The sequence below is a fragment of the Brassica napus genome, chromosome C1 (assembly GCF_020379485.1).
Source record: "Brassica napus cultivar Da-Ae chromosome C1, Da-Ae, whole genome shotgun sequence".
Taxonomy (NCBI): Eukaryota; Viridiplantae; Streptophyta; class Magnoliopsida; order Brassicales; family Brassicaceae; genus Brassica; species Brassica napus.
In genome coordinates, this window is record NC_063444.1 from 37,412,733 (window position 1) to 37,433,266 (window position 20,534).

The 20,534-nt window shown below is 34.8% G+C and overlaps 2 protein-coding genes across 2 annotated transcripts; one reads left to right on the top strand and one right to left on the bottom strand.

Annotated features, from left to right (window-relative positions):
- Positions 1-7: 7 nt before the first annotated feature.
- LOC106367693 (transmembrane emp24 domain-containing protein p24beta3) lies at positions 8-1,379 on the bottom strand. Its single transcript, XM_013807523.3, has 4 exons — positions 1,030-1,379; positions 717-903; positions 477-584; positions 8-330 (listed from the first exon to the last, which is right to left on the bottom strand). Exons 1-4 carry the CDS (start codon positions 1,255-1,257, stop codon positions 197-199), a joined length of 657 nt encoding a protein of 218 aa, XP_013662977.2. The 5' UTR covers positions 1,258-1,379; the 3' UTR covers positions 8-196.
- A 7,199-nt stretch (positions 1,380-8,578) lies between these two features.
- Positions 8,579-9,854, top strand: LOC106367694 (early light-induced protein 1, chloroplastic). Its single transcript, XM_013807524.3, has 3 exons — positions 8,579-8,834; positions 8,925-9,026; positions 9,339-9,854. The coding sequence occupies exons 1-3, from the start codon at positions 8,691-8,693 to the stop codon at positions 9,681-9,683; spliced, it is 591 nt and encodes a 196-aa protein (XP_013662978.1). The 5' UTR covers positions 8,579-8,690; the 3' UTR covers positions 9,684-9,854.
- Positions 9,855-20,534: the final 10,680 nt, after the last annotated feature.

A 20,534-nucleotide genomic window follows, 5' to 3' on the forward strand; every position in this document is an offset into this window, starting at 1 on the left:
CAGAATATAAGCATCTCAAGTTCTCCATTGTTTAAAACATAAATAAGCTGAAGTTACTGAAAATTGTAGATACCGAAAGCGGAAACAAAAGGAGTCTTTCGTTGTTAAGGTCATAATCAACTAACACTTTTTATGATTGTGTTCACCAATTCAAAACATAAAGAGAGACAAAACTATGCTGGGGTTTCAATTATGTTCAAACTCTGTTGTATGCAACAGACTTGCTGAAGAGCTTGCGAATGTAGAGAATCTGGAGACCACTTGCTGCTGCTAGGAAAATGTACTCTCCTACAGTGTAGAATATCACTCGCTTTCTGGTGCTCTCATTAGCTGCACCCAAGTTTCAAAATCCAAAACAAAAGGGAACGTTAGAACGGTAAAAGGTTCCATCTTTTTGGTCCCTACAAGCGTATTCAACGTCCCAAAGGCTGTATCATGTGGGGTCAAACATATCTAAAGGGAGAAGAAAAACTCACTATGACGGTGACGGGTATCACGTGCTTTCAAATACTTCTGCTCAGCAACAACAGATTCCAAAGACTCTCTCAGCTCAGCTATCTTCACATTTACTGGGTCCAAGTGCTCTAAAAAGAACAGAAGAAAATGAAATCAAACAATAAGCAGGAGCTAACACAAACCCATTAGCATCAACAAGTAGCTAACACAAGCACGGAAGCAACGCTAAAATGCTTAATATAAATGGAACTCCAACAAACCGTCTTTGGCTAAGTCATGCTCGTTGGGGATATGACCAACATGAATGTAGAAGGAGACAGTCTCAGGAGTAGAGTAAGGGTTGTGGAAACAAAACTTGTACATCCCACTTCTTGGTGCCTTAAACTCAAACTTGTCTCCTGATGTCCCCTTCATCGTCTGTACAATGTTCCCAGCAGGAGACGTCACCTATACACGAATTGCATATCCCAATCAATCAAAAGTAAATTCCACAACTTTGATCCCAATCAATCAAACCCACAATCAAGAAAACGTAACATCCTTTGGAAGATCCGATCAGGAGATCTCTCTTACCGTGAAATCAATACCAGGATGATCTGGTCCCCAGAAGACGTCATGGTCGACGACGACGAAGTTTCCAGAGACGGTGTCTCCTTCGTAGAGGACATACTCTTGGACGCATTCATCTTCCTCAACCGTAACCGAGAGCGAGGAGATTGGATTGATTGACTTCAATAGTATCAGACCAACCAATGCAAAGACATTGATCTTCGTGTTCCTCATCGCTTCTCTGCTCTCCATCTTCTTCCTTTCGTAGATCTTAACTCTCTCCGCCGATGAAGACGAGAGGATGATTTAATTGCGCTTGGCTGATTAAACCGGAAACTAAAACCGGTTTATGACGAAACGTGTGAGATTGTGGTGCTGGTCAACGGGTTGCTTCTGGTCTAAAGGCATTTAAGCCACTTTAAGATAATTAAAGGTTGAATGTTAACTAAAATAAATTAAAATGTTGACAAAAAAGCTTAGAATTAAATTAGTAACAATCAAAAATTTGATGTCAAAAGTGACAAAAGATTTCAAAGTACTTTTCATTTTCATTTTTGATAAAAGAAAGTACATTTCACTTTAATGAAACATTTTTGTTAGGCAAAAAGTATTTACTTTTTTCAGATTGCCTTTGATTGTGTTAACATATAAAATGAAGTGGCAATTTATATGTATGAATATATATCACAAAATTTGATAAAAAAAAATAGAATATATATCACATAACTAATCAAGACAAAATACCAAATGTGACTATTTGTTAATTTGGCGAGATTCTATAAATAATAGAAAAATGTAAGGGTAAAGGAGTTATTTAAGGTTAAGTAACCTGGGCCGAATGAGTCCTTTGCGGCCCATTACAACTTTTGGTAAGAGTTACCTGTAAACCACTCAACATTGCAACCAGACGTCCAATTACAAATGTTTTTAGCCTTTTTGTTTGTTGATTTGCATCAGGTAACATGCAAACAAACAAATTTGTTCACAATTCATTTAAGATAGAAAAAGAATAATTTGATCAAAAAAAAAAGAATGATTTTAGACCCAGCTTTTTTTGTTTGCTAAATTGTTAATATCATTAAAATGAAAAAAAAACTTACAAAAAGAAAGTTTTAAGGGAATGTTTCCTAGGCAAAAAAATAAAACATGGAAACATTACTACAACCGATCAAAGTAAACAAATGATACTCAGCTTAACCATTTGGACAGAAGGAATTTGAAGTTCCTATTGCCCCTTCTTCCCAGCTTTTATTTTATCTTATTTTTCTTTTCATATCGGTTGATCAGTCAATTTAACAGTTCTCGAAAGAATTTATTGAACCAGGATGAGTCAGCGCGTGATCTACGGCATGTTAATATGATCTATCGATAAAAAAAAGTTTATTCTATAATAATGTCCCCTTAAGTTTACAATGGACCTAAAATCGTAACGTAAACATTGATAGATTTCTCATGAATATTTTTTTGGTTAAGACTTAAGACTAACCAGACTATAAGGTTTCCAACAACTTTATAATATCTCAGTATATTAACATAGTGGAGAGAAATTTTATGACCTTACAACAAATTATTTACTTATTTATCTCCTTATCTAACGACAGTGAAATAAATTGAAGCAGCTAAGATGGGCCACGCTAGTAGGAGACAAAGAGAGAAATCACGGACTCGGACAGAGTAAGCATGGGCCTATCTAGATCCCAACTTTGCTAGCTTCCAAAAGCAAAAAGAGATATGTAATGAATGAGAAAAACTCTTCTCGAAAGGGACGTTAGAGCATCATTAACGGGAGAATCTTAGAGCATCTTTATCCCACCGACCCAAAAGTGGGATTCTTATTTTTTTTTAAATTTTTTCTTTTCTGAAAAAAAAAAAGTTAAAAGGCTAACCAATCGCGGATCGCTACGTGTCAGTGGGACCCGCAAACATTGCAAGAATCAAACAAAGAACGGTTCCTATTTGGCAAACACAAGGGACGGTTTTATCATTTTAGTGGGGCCAATGACACTAAAAACCCCACTAAAATATCTGGATAAAGATGCTCTTAGGATGGAGTTCCTAGGATGGGGTTCTTAACTCGTCTCTTAACTTTTAACTAAAAAAGCTAAGAACCGGCTCTTTCATGCTATCACTAAACAAAGACGAATCCGCAACCGCATCACAAAACTGAAAAAGCCTGGCGGTGGTTGGGCAGAAAGTGAAGAAAGCATTGAGAAGGTTGCCGCCGAATACTTTCAAAATCTTTTTACTTCCTCGGGGACATGTGATTTTGGGGAAGCCCTCCGGTACATTACCGTGAAAGTCACTCCATCCATGAATGAGACCTTAACATGTATCCCAACGGATGGAGAAATTAAGAAAGCCATCGACAACATTAACCCCGACAAGGCGCCGGGCCCGGATGGGATGACAAGCCTGTTCTACCACCGGTTTTGGGAGGTTACGGCAAAAGAAATAATAGCGATGGTTAAAAATTTCTTTGACTCAAGTGCCTTTGACCCACGAATAAACCAGACGAACATTTGCTTGATTCCCAAGACAGAGAGGCCGAATGATATGGCAGAATTTCGGCCCATTAGTCTCCGCAATGTTAGCTATAAGATTATTTCAAAAATCTTATGTTCTCGGCTGAAAAAACTCCTCCCGAAGCTGATTTCGGAGACCCAATCCGTTTTTGTGGCGAAACGACTCATAACAGATAATATTCTGTTGGCACAAGAAGCATTCCATGCCTTGCGTACTAACCCAATGTGTAAGGCGAAATTTGTGGCGATCAAGACATACATGAGTAAAGCCTACAACCGGGTTGAATGAGATTTCCTTGAAGCACTCTTATTAAAAATGGGCTTTGCTGAGACATGGGTCTCCTGGATACGGTGATGTGTCTCCTCGGTTTCATATCAAATTCTGCTAAATGGCGAACCAAAGGGCAATATACAACCATCTCGAGGATTACGCCAGGGAGATCCTTTGTCACATTTTCTTTTTATCCTATTGACTGAAGCGCTTATCTCACAGCTGAAAGGTGCAGAGGAAGAGGGAAGGATAACTGGTTTAAAAATCGCTAGAGCTAGCCCAGCAGTATCACATCTTCTCTTCGCAGATGACAGCCTCTTTTTCTGTAAAGCCGATGTCCAGCAATGTGCTGAGCTGATGAGAATCATTACTGTGTATGAAAGGGCTTCAGAGCAACAATTAAACCCCGGAAAATCATCAATTTTGTTTGGCAGCAAAGTGGATCAAGATATTAAAAGAGCTATTAAGCAAACTCTAGGCGTTCAGCAGGAAGGTGGCATGGGAATGTATCTAGGGCTATCCGAGAAAATATGTGGATCCAAACGGCAAGTTTTTGCTTTCATCAGGGACCGCCTAAATGATCGGATCAATTCCTGGTCGGCAAGACTTTTATCTAAAGGAGGTAAAGAAGTTCTTTTAAAATCAGTAGCCCAAGCCCTGCCTACTTACGTAATGTCATGCTTTCTCCTACCAAAAGAGATACTAAACAAGCTTCAAGGTGCAATAGCGAAGGTTTAGTGGAGTACGAAAGCTAATAATAGAGGACTCCACTGGATAGCCTGGGAGAAAATCTGCTTGCCTTTTGATAAAGGGGGTTTAGGCTTCAGAGATCTCCACGATTTTATTCTGGCCTTATTGGCCAAACAACTATGGAGGCTTCTGCATCATCCAAATTCCTTACTTTCCCATGTCTTGAAACGAAGATATTTCAGGCACTCAAACCCTATGGAGGTCAAATCGTCAAACTCCCCATCCTACGGATGGAGAAGTATTCTTGCTGCACAAGACCTCCTCCGCGAAGGACTACGGAAGACGATAGGGTCAGGCTGTAGCACACGCGTATGGCTAGACCTGTGGATCCCAACGTCCCCGGCAAGATCTGCCCTAGATGCTGGCGTGTATCGTGACAAAGATCTATTTGTTAGTCATCTCATTAATGAGACTTCAAAACAATGGAGAACTGATATACTTGAGGTGCTGATAGACCCATGAGACATCCCGTTGATACGGAGTTTACGTCCCAGTTACTTTGGCAAAGAAGATGGTAAAATGGACTTTTCAAGGGTCCTAATTCAAATCATGTAGTAATTAAGATGCCAATCCATTTCTAAGAGTTTTGATGCAAAGAGAATGCATGTTCAAACTTAATCTAAGTGCATTCATTTCAATGAAGTGGTTTGATTAAACTAACAAGGTTCTAACACAACTAACTACCAGCTTTCAATCAAATGGATAAAGGAAGAATCATAGGCATACGATTTTGATTTCACGTGACTAAGATTTAATCTAAAATTGCAAGGTTTCAATCAACACATTCCCCTAAGTCTAGATTGCAATTCTAAGCAAATTCTTTTCCAAGACAAAAGCTCATTTACTCTCATTGATCAAACATCAAATTCCTTTGGTTTGTGTCAATCAAGCAATCATTAAGAACAGATCATTCAACTTTCTAAACTCCCTTAACATCAAATCCCTTTGGTAGGGTAAGTTAAGAGCATGTTGAGTTGGCTCAGACATTTCATCGAACACCTTCCGGGCAATGAAATGTCTAGAGTTCTAATCTGAAGTGGCCAACTCTAGATTAGCATTAAGATCACTCAATCAAGCAAGGAAACATATTAATCTACTCTAAAACATTCTAGATCATCACTTAATCATCCTAATCATCCTAGTCCATGAATTCAAAGATGACTACTCACTCATTATCATGGTAGACACTAAATCATTAGTTGATCTAAGTCTAAACATGATTGATGATCAAAGCAATCAAGTAAGCACAAGAGAAATTGATCAAGATTAGATCTTTATCACCTAAAGGTGGCTTTATTTATTAGATAGAAAATAAGATAAGATCCTAAGATTAGGTCTGAGAAACATTTATAGTAGCTTAAAATCGAACCGGGTTAACCCAACAAACTTGGATTAACCCAAACACAAATGGGTAAATATCTGGTCAAACTCGGAAATGTTGACTTTCTGGACTCGCAGCGGCTAAGGAAAACCGCTCCACCAGGCCGCTAAGGCTCTCACAGCGGCTTCTTGCAGTCTTCGTCATCAGGCCGCTGCAACAAGTACATATGTGGCAGGGAGTGGGGCGTTTTCCCAGCGGCTTCAGCACACCGCTGCGCAAGGCCGCTCCCACACTTAGTCTCCGTTCCTCGAGCGCTTGCAGCGGCTTCTCGATGGGGTCATAAGGCCGCTGGGACATCACAAAGCCGCTGGGACACTTGATCATCTCGTCTCATGCTCGAAAATCACCAATCTTGCCTCCAACCCATCTCTAAATGCTCCAAAGTCACCATTTGACATCTCCATCACCTGATAAGGACATATGTAGTGCAATGCAACCTAAACATCTCTAAATGTTATCCTAAATGATCAGAATATGCAAGAATGAATGGTTAAAACAATGCAAATCACGAAGATATCAGATGGCATCTGTTGGATCTTTACGAAATCAGGTCTTTATACCGTCAAGTCGGGGTATGAGCTGGCTTCGCGCTTAAAGAAAGAAAAGAACATACAACAGGCTACAAAACCAAGTACGAACTCCCTCAAGGCTATGATATGGAAGTTGAAGACAACCCGCAAGATCAAACACTTTTTATGGCAAGCTCTGTCCGACTGTCTCGCAACCTGCAGTCGGCTTGTAGATAGACACTGTGAGACTGAACGCCTTTGCCCAAGATGTGGTACTGAAGAGGAAACAATCAACCATTGCTTGTTCATGTGTCCACCCGCACTACAGACCTGGGCCCTATCGGATATCCCGTCATCTCCGGGATCTTTCCCGAGTGAATCTTTAGTGGAAAACTTTGACTATTTACTTCTCCGAGCAAAGAACCTGGGGACTCCTACCAACGTGCTGGCTCGTTTTCCATGGATCATGTGGTTCATCTGGAAAGCACAAAATGATAAAGTCTTAAATGGTAAGGAAATACTTTCTCCGGACACGGTCTGCCATGCAACCAGAGAAGAAGAAGAATGGCGAGTGGCACAAATACAATCATCACTTAAAGCACCAACGACAGTAGCAAACGAAGAAGTCTCGAATGTCTCACCATTTCCTCGATGCCAAGTGGATGCATTTTGGGTGAGAAATTCAAGTGTCTTTGGAGGTGGTTTCGTTTTTGATCTCGAACCAGGGTCCCATACCTATGGTTCTGTTGGGATGAACCAGGTTTCATCTCCACTTCATGCGGAGTTTAATATCTTGCTTTGTGCAATGAGAAACTCCTTGCAATTGGGTTATACTTCAATGTCCTTCGAATCGGACTGTCTACAGCTTGTAAAGCTGATAAACGAAGAAGAAGATTGGCCAAGTTTGGCTTCATAATGGAATGAATTCATCTTTTTAGTCTCTGAGTTTAATGCTTTCTCTATTTCTTTTATTGTTCGTACTCGCAATGTAAGAACCGATCTCCTTGCTAAAGGAGCTCGTCTCCAAAATTCTATTCTATCTCATGTAAACTCTTTGATTCCGACGTGGTTAGTCTCATAAGCTAATCTGTTCGTCATGAATTAATAAAACATGGTGTTTGCCGTCAAAAAAAAAATGAATGAGAAAAGCTCTTCTGAAAACGAAAGTTAGAGCATGATTAACGGGAGGTTCTTAGAATGGGATTCTTAGAGGAATATAAGAACTTGTCTCTTAACTTTTAACTAAAAAAGCTAAGAGCCGGGTTCTTATATTCTGTTAACGATCCAAAATAATTAACGATCTTACGTTTAAAAGTTTAATTTGATGTGAGCCACATGAATTCTGGGAGAGATGAAGAATCTTTTTTACGTGTTTTACCAAACCCACTTGGCAGAAGAAGCTGTGACGAAGAAGAAGGCCACGTCGTTGGCTCTTTTTCATTTTATGCGTGGGGCAATCTAAAGCAACGTGGTTCTTTGAATATCGCAACTTCCTCTTTTTCACTTTTCTAGCCTACGTGTTTCGTTTTGGAGCAGCCAAATAATATTGAGCTTTGTCTTACAAAAGTAAACAAATATTTTGAACGTCCAAAAAATGTTGGAGTTTTAGAAGATCCGAATAAAATAATTAGCATGTTTCAATTGTTTTCTTTTTTGTAAATGGAACATAGATGACTTGTAAATTATACCAAGTTTGCATATAAAACATTTTTTGGTGAAACGTATATTGTAGTAAACATGTAAAAGAGACTAGGACTCATATAACACACTCAAAAAAACATTTTGTATGCTAAGTTTCATTATTACTCGTAAATGTTTTGTCCACAACAAGCATGATGACATGTTTTACTTGTAATTCGCTCATGACACAACATGAATACGATACCAAACTATTGTATGTCAGTATGCTGAACGTACGTCAATACAAGAGCCTACACTTTAACACTAACGCAAGTAATGTTTTTTTTTCCTCGAACAAAGCAACGGTTGAGGTTATTTTCCATGTTATCTTTTTGACGATTTGTTATATTATTTTGAAGAATAAACAAGCAAATGGGAGGCTAAATATGTAAAAACTAAAGAAAGTTCAGGAAACAGCTTAACCTATCATTTATCATCACTCCGTTCTATAAATACATACGTTGATCCTTCGTAACATCATACCAACTCTACAGTTAAGATCTACCTCACAGTTTAATAACCTTTATTTCATACTTTCTCCTCTATTTCATCCAAACACCAAAGTTTTAGAAATGGCAACAGCATCGGTTAACATGCAGTCAGTCTTCGCCTGTGGGTTGGCCACTCGCAAGATCAACACAAACAAGCTCTTCTTCGCCGGAAACTTCCCAAATCTCAAGAGGAACTATCCGGTGGGAGTGAAGTGCATGGCTGAGGTGCATATATATTATAATTTCCTCCGGTTACTTTATCCAACCGTCATGATATTAAAATGAAATCCTGACCGTCTGATTGACTTTTTGCAGGGAGAACCCATGAAGGACGAGTCCGCACCTTCGACCTCCGCGGCTAAGCCTTTGTCTAGCTCATCATCGCCGCCACCTCCTCCACCTCCTACTAAACCTAAGGTATCATTAAATAGGCAGTACCAGACATTAAGAAAGAGAAAGAACATTACTAAGTTATGTATATACGTAAACATAGCACTAGTAGCCGTTAAACAATAAAAAATAAATAAAAAAATAAGACGGAAAAAAGATTAGGGTTATAGAAACGTTACATACATGAAACGAAGCACTAGTAGCCGTTAAACAATAAAAAATAAATAAAAAAATAAGACGGAAAAAAGATTAGGGTTATAGAAACGTTACATACATGAAACGAATGAGGACAAAAATAACAATTGCAATAACTAACAATTTTTGGTTGGTGAAACATAGGTGAGCACGAAGTTTAGCGACTTGCTAGCGTTTAGCGGTCCAGCACCAGAAAGAATAAACGGGCGTTTAGCGATGGTTGGATTCGTGGCGGCCTTGGCGGTTGAACTTTCCAAGGGTGAAAACGTTTTGGCTCAGATCTCGGACGGCGGCGTCTCGTGGTTCCTTGGTACGACTGCGATCTTGACGCTTGCGTCGCTTGTACCCCTTTTCAAGGGTATCACCGCCGAGTCTAAGTCCAAAGGTTTCATGACGTCCGACGCTGAGCTTTGGAACGGACGTTTCGCGATGCTTGGTTTGGTCGCGTTGGCGTTCACTGAGTTTGTCAAGGGTGGGACCCTTGTCTGAGGAAAGAAAATTTCTTATTGGGGAGAATGTTATATTACAGTTTTGCCCTTGTAAAGTTATCTGGTATGATATGTGTTTAAGCCTATGGTGTGTTTCTTTACATATGTATTAGTGACATGAGACTTTGTGGTAAAGCACTATATCAGTAAAAGTAGTGATGTTTTTCTAAAATCTTTCAGATGAACAGATCCAATAATTTGAGTAACTACAACGATTAAATGTGGAAGAAAAGGAGTTCAATATGTGAATCTCTCTCACTTTCACTCCAACCATTTTTTCCAACGCTACCAATATTTTATGGTCTGTCATCATTATTGCGAACCTTGCAACATAATAATCACATATCCCCTGTATATTAAAATAAATCATTTGTCATTAATATGTTCACGTTATATTTGACACGTGGCAGTTTCAAATCAATTTTAATTTAAATATAGTGACGTGTCGCCTTCACAATCATTAGACAATTAATACGTTTACATACTAATTTTTTTAATTTCACCGTAGATAATTTAATGTGTTCACACTAAATTTTTTTAATCAACTCATTTTTAGTTCATGTGTTTTTAATCTTTGTATTTGTGAACTAATATTATCTCTGTACAACTACCAAATAATATCATTTTGAAAGAAAAATAATTACAAATCATTAAGATTCACATCAACTAAAATGCTGGAATGAGAATGTTTTAGAAATTGAAAGTTTCATATATTGCCGAATTTAGCCATGGTTGATGCTTCTGTACACGAAGACAATAAATAATTGTGATTGGTTATGAATTAAGGAAACTAAGGTAAAAAACATCCCACAAAAAGTTGGATCTTTAGTTTAGCCAAATATTACTTTTTTGCTAAGTTTTCATATCAGACCAAAAATTATAAACATAATCAAATTGCTGGAAAAGAAATCAAAAAGCTTTAATAGAAAAGAAAATTTGTGAAATCGATTGGAAAACAAAATTTAGGTGCCGAGTGAATAAATCACATTATTTTCCACGCAACTCTAACACTTTTCACTCGATTGTATTGCGTTTTATTATATTTATAAAGAAACTTTATAAGAAAATACACGTTCTTGGTTGTAGACTATATTGGAACATGCCCAAATATATTGAAAGTTTCGTATCATGCTGAACTTAGCAATAGTACCAATTTTGTAATATACCCAACAATATTGGCACTACGTCCAACCATTTTTATTGGTATTCTTAAAGTATTTCCAATAACTATGTATGTTAAATAAGCCCAAAATGTTTGTTTTACATTTATTTTATTTTGCTTTATATTAGTAGAAGAAAGTAAGTCTGGGTAAAACATTTGGATCCGAAGAATCGAACCAAACTAGATTTGAAAGTAATACTAAACACAAACTGATTAAGTACTCAGATGGATCTAAAAGTTTAATATCCAGATAACAAAACCTGAATCTGATCCAAACTAAAATATTTTGGATACCAAAAATATCTAAATCACAATTATATACATAAATAAGTTAATTATTTTAAATATTGTATCTATTAGATATTCAAAATTATGAAAATATCTAAAAATTATCAACATAGTCACAAGTAAATATCTAAAAATAACATAAAAATGTTCAAAATACTGAAAAATATTTATTTGTTCTCCATCTAGATATTTAAATTGAACTAATTTTTATGTAAATTTAAATATTTAGTCTTATATTATTCAAAATTTTATGTTTTATATTATTTTATTTTTGGATTTTGAGGATTTAAATATATTTGGATTTTGTTAAATATACATAATTAAAATAGGTACCTGAACTCGAATCCAAACCCGCAATGATTCGAACCAAATCCAAACCAAAATTTGTAAAAATCCGAATAGATCAACTAAATCCGAACGGATATATGAATGTTCATCCCCAGAAAAAGCTATACTACAAATCTCTTAGTAATTAGTACAACATACAATAAATAATCTAATAAACTATTTCGCTCCACGCTCAGCGCAGATTACTACCTAGTATATATTAAAAGAGAAACATTTGTCATTAATGTGTTCACACTATACGCATCACGTGGAAGCCTCACATCGATTTTGATTTGAGTTTACTGACGTGTCGGCCTCTCAATCTTTTAACAATTAATGCGTTCACATACTAATTTTTTTTAACTCCGCCCCAGATAATGTAATGTGTTCACACTAATATTTTTTAATCATCTCATTTGTAGTTCATGCATTTTTAATCTTTGTATTAGTGAATTGAAATTCTTCGTACAACTACTGAATAATATCATTTTAAAAGTAAGTTATTACAAAATCACTAAGATTCACATCAACTAAATGAGAATATTTTTAGAAATTGAAAGTTTTGTATCTTGCCGATCTTAGCCATGGTTGAGATTTTTGTACACGAAGACAATAAATAATTGTGATTGGTTATGAATTAAGAAAAACACCACACACAAAATCGGATCATTAGTTTAGCCGAATATTGCTTTTATTTACGGAGTTTTATATCAGACCAATAATTAGAAACATAATCAGATTGCTAAGAAAAATCAGAAATCCGAACAGTTTTTAAAGAAAAGAAAATTCTTGAAATCAATTGAAAAAAGAATTCAGGTGCCAAATGAAGAGATCACATTATATTCCATGCAACTCTAAAACTTTTTACTCGATTGTATCGTGTTTTTATTATATTTACCCTCTATTGTATCATGTTTTATTATATTGACCAAGAATTTTTTATAAGAAAATACACTTTATTGGTTATAGTCATCAGTTTTTTAACATTCTCAATAATATGGACACGGCGCCTAACCATTTTTATTGATATTCTTAAAGTATAGTCCAATAATTATGTATGTTAATAAGCCCAAAATATTTGTTTTATATTTATTTTATTTTCTTTTATATTAGTAGAAGAAAGTAAGTCTTGTTAAAATATATGGATCCGAAGAACCGAATCAAACTGAACTAGATTTGAAACTAATACTAAAGACAAACTAAAATTGATTAAGTACTCAGATGGATCTAAAAGTTTAATATCCAGATAACAAGACCCAAATCTGATCCAAACTAAAATATTTTGGATACCAAAAATATCTAAATCACAATTATATACTTAAATATGTTAACTATTTCAAATTTTATATCTATTAAATATTCAAAAGTATGAAAATATCTAAAAATTATCAACATAGTCACAAGTAAATATCTACAGATAACATAAAATGTTCAAAATCCTGAAAATATTTATTTGTTCTCCATCCAAATATTTAGTCTTACATTATTCAAAATTTTATGTTTTGTATTATTTTATTTTTAGATTTTGAAGATTTAAGTATATTTGGATTATTTTTTAAAATACATGATTAAAATGGTAACTAGAATCCGAACCAAACCTGCAATGATACAAATCAAATCCAAACCAAATTGTGTAAATATCCGAATACGATTTAAATTTCTAACTCTAGAAACCCAAAATCCGAATAAATCAACTGAATCAGAACATGTATATGAATGATCCACAGAAAAAGCTATACAACAGATATCTTAGTACAACATACAATAAATAATTTAATAAACTATTTTATTCCACGCACCGCGCGAATTACTACCTAGTATACACTATTTCACCAACAGTTTACATTTAGTATTCCTTGAATAGCGAAGTGTATATATAATTGGGTATACACAAAATATTATTTTGTGTATCCATTTTCATTTTATAATTGTTTGAAAACACAAAGAACATATAAAACTCGAAACTTAATATACAAACACTAAATATAAGTTGGGACTACACTAGACATGGGTATTAAACAGTCAAATCCAGGTACTGGGTCCAAATGAACATACTGAATGCAGCAGAAAGACGAAAGGAAATGAATCAGCCAAGCCTCGATGGTTTATACCAACAAGTACGGAAGCTGGATACAAGCCCAAAAGTGCAACATTTTCTGTGGAGATGTCTCAGCAACTCCTTACCGGTGGCTGATAATATGAGAAATCGCCATATGTCAAGAGAAGGAAGTTGTGGTCGCTGCGCAATGGCTGATGAAACAGTGAATCATCTCCTCTTCAAGTGTCCTTATGCGAGACTGGTGTGTGCGATATCTCCTATCCATGCACCTTTTGGTGGTGAAATGTCAGATTCTCTCTACTCTAATCTTCATTTGTTAATGAATTTGAACTATGAATATCCAAAGGAAGAAGCTCATGATCTCCTAGTGCCCTGGCTTTTATGGAGAATTTGGAAGAATAAAAATGAGTTTTTGTTCAAAGGCAAGGATTATAATGCTTTAAGTACAGTGAAAAAAACGAGAGAGGACATGGAGGAATGGAAGTCCCAACAATAGGTGGAAGTTAGTGTGGTTAAAAACCTAACAAAAGCGTCTACTGCTGATAGATCGAAGCCTCCGCCGCATGACTAGATCAAGTGTAATACTGATGGGGCGTGGAAGAAAGATAATGAATTATACGGTGTGGGATGGGTGAGTAGAGATCACCATGGTGTTGGGATTGTTAAATCTCATGTCCAACTCTATATTCTCCGATTAGTACGATATTGTCCACTTTGGGCTTAATAGACATGCCCTCAGGGATTTACTTTTGGTTTCCATCCCAAAAGGTATCGTACTAATTAGAGTTGGACATCTCTTTATATATTACTCTCTTTGTCTAATTCTCCAATGTGACACTTAGTTTGTTATCTCATATTTTCCCCCTCAAACTAAGAATCACATTCATCTCGTGTCTCACAACTGAACTTCCAGGATCTTCTGACTTGATCTTCGCCACACACCGCTCATTCCTAACTCATAGGATATGATTCATCTCTCGAAGGGTATTTCGGTCTTCTTGCAGATTTCTCGTCAACCTGGCTCTGATACCAATTGTTGGGATTGTTAAATCTCATGTCCAACTCTATATTCTTCGATTAGTACGATATTGTCTACTTTGGGCTTAATAAACAAGTCCGCATATATTTACTTTTGGTTTCCATCCTAAAAGACCTCGTACTAATTAGAGTTGGACATCTCTTAATATATTAGACTTTTTTTGTCTAATTCTCCAATGTGGACTTAGTTTGTTATCTCATACATGGAAAACTCTTGTGGGTTGGGGCTAAGAGGATATTAATGTTGGGATCACCGATTGAAGTGGAAGCTGAAGCTATAAGATGGGGCTTACGTACTATCGCAAGTTTTGGATATCGACAGATGATAATAGAGACATCTTTTTTGGAGATATCCAAAATGATTAATGGAGAGGATGCTCCTTGGCCCAAGCTAAAGCCTATCATACAAGACATCTCCAACTCTTAGGCTTTGAACCCAACGTACAAGGTGGAGTTTTGTAATAGGAGTAGCAATAAAGTACTCCATATCATAGCAAATGAGTCTTTGACATTTATGTCTCATGTTCCCAAATTGTATTCTATTCAGCCTGTTTGGTTAAGATCACTGTTGGAAGCTGATATACGAAGGATGATTTAAGCTTGTTAATGAAGAGTACCTGTTGAGCTAAAAAAAAAATAAGAAAAAAAATAATATATTTATATATATATAAGTTGAGATAATAACTTATTGTCATCAAATTCTAATTTTCAAGTAGCACAACTGACAATAGGCCCAAAAGATGCGAGAGTCAACCACAACAAGAAAATATTAATGGTCTAAATAGTATTTCCAGCTCCACTCTATTTTCAACTATAAATTCTATTTTGTAATAAAAAAAATTTTTGGCCCGCTCTAGTTTTCACTTTAAAATGGAATAATAGGTGAGATTATTCTATATTCATAGTAACTTTATTTTTACTCTATTTTAGAGTTGGAATTTTTTTATTTATAAAAAATGTTTTGAATATTATTTTTTTTACTCTATACATTTTAATATAACAATAATTATTATTTTTGGATATAACCTTCAAAATTTTAAGTATTGCTTTATCAATGACGAAAACTTAGTGTAAACGTACTTTTGTTAAAGTTTAATATAACGTTCCAAGTTTTAAGGCGTACATTTTTATAACTATATATTTTTGTTATAAATTTATTATGTGTTTATTCAAAATGTAATTAACTATAATATATAACATATTCTTGTTAGATATAACATATGTAACAACTTGTAAAAATTAAATAAAACAATGCCGAAAATATTTTTGCTTCAAAATTTTCATTTTGTTATTTTATATATACATATTTTAGGAAAATATACATAAACTATGAGGACCAAACTAATTTGATTATTGAACTTTTTAAGTTTGGTTTTGAATCTTTTAGCAATTGTGTTTTGGAGTTTTATTCTTTTTTTTTTTTTTTTTTTTTGTCAACAACATTACAGATTCATATAGACTCTGTAAACCACCCCGGGGGATATTGATCCATGTGGACGACGAAAGACGGCTGTGTTCTGGCACTGCGTGCTAGTTTATCCGCCTTTGTATTTTGCGTCCTTGGTACGTGTATAATTTATGAACGTGTAAAACTCTCTTTCAGAATCCTGATATCTTCCAAATAACTTGCAAAAGCCGGTCATTCTTCTGGTTCCGAAACCATCTTCACCAATTGAGAACAATCCGTTGCAAACGTAACTTGGAATTGTCTTAAGTTCCTCATACATTCCATTGCCCATAGTAACGCTTCGAACTCTGCATGTAAAGGAGAGAGAGACGCTCTTACGTTCCTAGCTCCCATTAGGCCCTCAAATCCAGGTAAGGTACTGAACCAGCCCTGTCCAGAGAACATATCCTCCTCTTTCCATGATCCATCTGTAAAACACCATCTGCCTGTGATTGACTGAGGAAGCGTATCCTGAGTCTCTGTTCCCATCTTCTGATCCTTCATCAATTGTGCCTCAGCCCATATGATTGATTCCATCTCAGCCAAATTAAGAGTATCCCTAGGATCTATATCCAGATTACTAAAAACTTTATTATTTCTTCCTTTCCAAATGTACCAAAGTATCCAAGAAAATTGATGATCCTCCATCGGTGGAGCGACTCTCCAGAATAGATGATCCATATTTGTAAATAAAGAGTCTGTCGGGAAAATAGCTGGATTTGTTGGAATCTTGGACATAGCCCACACCTGAATAGCTGGAGGACACTCAAAAAACACATGGTTAATCGATTCCTCGACCGCTCCACATCTTGCACAGCTTATATCCCCTTGCATCCCTCGTGCCTGCAAATTCTTCTTAACTGCTACACATCCTTAGATTAGTTGCCAAAGAAAATGTTTTATCTTTGGTGGACACCTTATTTTCCAGTAAAAAGCCTTTATAACATCAACTGTAGGGCCAATGAATAACGGTAATCTATCCCTATCCGGGTAAATCCTCTCCACTTGATAACCTGATTTTACCGTGAATTTTCCATTATTTGTAAAATGCCATCCATACCTATCTGCCATCTGGTTTCTGCTCAATGGAATACTTTCTATGATTTTCACATCCTGTGGATCCACAAAAGTCCGAAGAACCTGCGAGTTCCATCTTCGCGAAGTGGAGTCAATAAGGGAGTCCACTATAAGGTCGGGAAACAAATTGTGTTGATTTTTATTGGCTGGTGTTTTGGAGTTTTATTCTTGAGATATGGAAGTTCAACTCCACCCTCATATTTCCAAATATAATATGATAATAAAATTTGGTTCCAAAAGTTTCTTGGTTGTTTTAGAGATATTAAATATAAAAAATCTCATTTTTCACTTTGAAATAGACTAATCGATAGAAAAAATACATTTATGGTGATGGTTACATGAAAAATACTATTTTTTTGTGATGTAATGTAAATTTTTTATTTGATGAATATTTAGTTAAATTAATTTCATAATTTATGGAAGTTTTTAAAATAAAATAAACGGGCTCAATTGTAAATTTTATAATTAATTAGAAGGTATTAATAGCATAATAGAATATTCTATTTTTTAAGTAGAAAATGTAGTAATTCATTGAAGTAAAATTCAATTCTATTTTGGAGTTACTCTATAATGAAGTAAAAAATGAATATATTAATTGGATATATACAATGGAGATAGTCTAAGAAAAAAGTAAATATATAATGCAATACATGAGCCAATTGGGCCGTCAACTTCCATTAGAAAGCCTATTTTCTGAATCCACTTGGAAATATTTTTGGTTAGTGTATAAGGAAAATGAAAGAAAAAATGATTAGTTATTTTATCCGACATATAGCTTAAAATGAATAAAAATGAAAAACGACACCATTTCCAATGGTGGAATTGGATTAATAGAAGTCATAGCTGTAGGTGACTCGTAACACTGCATGCCAGCTCGTCTGCATTTCGCGAAAATTTAAATAAACTAATTTTTTCATGTACATTTTTATCACATCACATTACAAAATAAGTTGATTTAGTTGAAAATTTTGAAGAATACACAAACTGATACTGAAACCAACCACTATGCAACAATATTATTAAAAAAAAAATCAAATGTAATATATACAAAAACTTATATAAAGTTTTGTTTAACTGATACGACCTCTTTAGTTATGATTTAATGTAAACTTGAAACTTTATTCTCTAGAGATGATGTACGAAGAGAAGAGATGTACACAAATCACTTTTAGTAGATCGTTTATATATCGATAATTTAAGGATCAAAATCCAAATGACATGGGATAGGAGAACAATCACAGTTTTAAAACGGCAGTCCCACCAGTTGAAATGAAAGTCAACGGATTCAAATAATCTTTTTTTTTTTGTCAACACGGATTCAAATAATCTACTATGAAAGACATAACACTTCTTTTTTTCTTTAGGACATAACACTTCTACTGAACCAATATAAAAAAAACGAGGAACAAAACCTACAGAAGTTGCTTCTAATCGAGTCACCATTACCAACGACTTGTAATGATTGGTGTAAAGTTAAACCCTTTCGGTTTTAATTTTTTCTTAAATGATGTATGAACCGGTTTGTTAACTGACATCATTGATGTAATTTCAATTACAACTACATCATCATATTGAGAAGAGAACACGATGGATCAAGAAACCACTATAGGATCGACAAACCCATCACCAAAACGAACTATGGCAACATCTTATCTAAGTCTATAAGGTTAAGGCACAACAATATAGATCAAGTAAAGTTCCGCCGAAAAATAAAAAATAAATTATCTAAAAAACTTGTTCTTTTAGTTTGTGTATTTTGAATGTTGAAATTTGGTAGGGTAAATCTAAACTATGAAAGAAAAAGTATGCATGGCTTTGGAGGCTTTGATATTATAATTATGAAAAATATTACAATTATGAAAAATATCACATAGACGATTCGACAACCGACAATATTACATGTTTTATGAAGAACTACGTCTGACTAGATTTACAACCGACAATACTATATGTCTTATGCATCATCTGAGCCGTCCTATGATAATCCACGCCTGACCAGATTTACTTGCAATATGTCGAAGATCTTTTGTAAATTTTTCTTCTGTAATTTCAGATTTGAGTGTAGAAATCTTTAAACTTTAACCAGTAGGCTATCGTGATTCCACAAAATTTAAGAAGTCGTTTGAAGGGAGAAAAAGTCTTGATTTTTTTGTTCTGTTTTAAGCGATAATGCGTATTGGAAAAGAAGGATTAGTTATGGTCTTTTTTTTTTGAAACTGTTTTAGTTATGGTCTTCTGGATTGTCCTCATTATGTATGACAATAATTATCAGTTTAATTTCTTTACTAATGATTTTGATAGTTTATATGTTTCACGTGAGACCAATAAAGAGTTTGTTACATGATCTGTAAAATTCATCTATTTCAAAAGAAGTGTGCGAATCTGTTATGGGCAAAATCAAGTTAAAAAGACTAAATGTTATCTCTATTTTTGTAGCAATGAAGGGCGGCGACATATGGAGCAAACTGACCAGTAAGTCATGAGAAAAACAGTAGAGCACGTGCATACGCAATCTTAAATTCAACAGACAACTAATGAAACATATTTTACGTGACTTCCACTTATCATTGTCGTTTCCTTTTCCCTTTTTGTCCATTCCTTAATATTAATAATAATCATGATTCATCCCCCGATTTACCATTTTGGTATTGTTTGTTAATCCATTTTAGATTCAAAGGATTTAAAATATTAGATTCGTGATCTGTGTGGTAGCTAGATTTTATTCTTTTCAACCATACATATAATATATCTGTATTACTTATAAAAAATATAAATATGTATTTAACATATATTGGTATAAAAGGAGTTCAAGCGTTGTAAATCACGCAGATCAAGCGAGGCAAGTGCAGATTAAGCAAGATAAGTGTAGAACAAGTGGATTATGCAGGAAAAATGCAAATCAAACATATAAAGTAATTTATTATAAATTATGAATAACAAAAACAGTTCAAAACTATAAATTACATATTGAAACAATAAAAACTACACTAAAATATCAAAACAAATATCTCAAATGTTGTAAAATCGACTGAAATGCCTGTAGATTTTTTCATAAGATACTTTTACTTCTTCTATTTTCATTCTAGTTGATCGAATTTTTCTTTGGAGAACTGGAAGGTTACACTAATATTAAACTCTTGGTTGAAGTTATCACCGTAAAACATGTGGGTGTAGAATCTTTAAAACGGTAACTGGTCATAAAAATTAGTTGATCGTACAACTCAATAAATACTTGTTCTCGGTTAAGAGTCCATTTAAAATTGTCTTCTTTCAGTAGATTTACAAAATTTCAATCATTTAGCTATATATTGACTATTTTAAAACATAAAAAATGATTAATTACTTATCCGTGCCGATATTTATGTAGAAAGATTTATATCTTTTTCTTTAGAAAATGTGTGTTTGTCGGCGATTGGACATCATGTTTATAATTTAAAAATGACAAAATAGTATT

Excerpts from the sequence above, each read along its gene's own strand:
- LOC106367694 (XM_013807524.3), top strand. The coding sequence starts at position 8,691 with ATGGCAACAGCATCGGTTAACATGCAGTCAGTCTTCGCCTGTGGGTTG. Across the intron at positions 8,835-8,924 it reads GAGTGAAGTGCATGGCTGAG|GGAGAACCCATGAAGGACGA; the intron begins GTGCATATATAT and ends GACTTTTTGCAG. Across the intron at positions 9,027-9,338 it reads CACCTCCTACTAAACCTAAG|GTGAGCACGAAGTTTAGCGA; the intron begins GTATCATTAAAT and ends GGTGAAACATAG.
- LOC106367693 (XM_013807523.3), bottom strand. The coding sequence starts at position 1,257 with ATGGAGAGCAGAGAAGCGATGAGGAACACGAAGATCAATGTCTTTGCA. Across the intron at positions 585-716 it reads GCATGACTTAGCCAAAGACG|AGCACTTGGACCCAGTAAAT; the intron begins GTTTGTTGGAGT and ends TGTTCTTTTTAG. Across the intron at positions 331-476 it reads TGATACCCGTCACCGTCATA|CTAATGAGAGCACCAGAAAG; the intron begins GTGAGTTTTTCT and ends ACTTGGGTGCAG.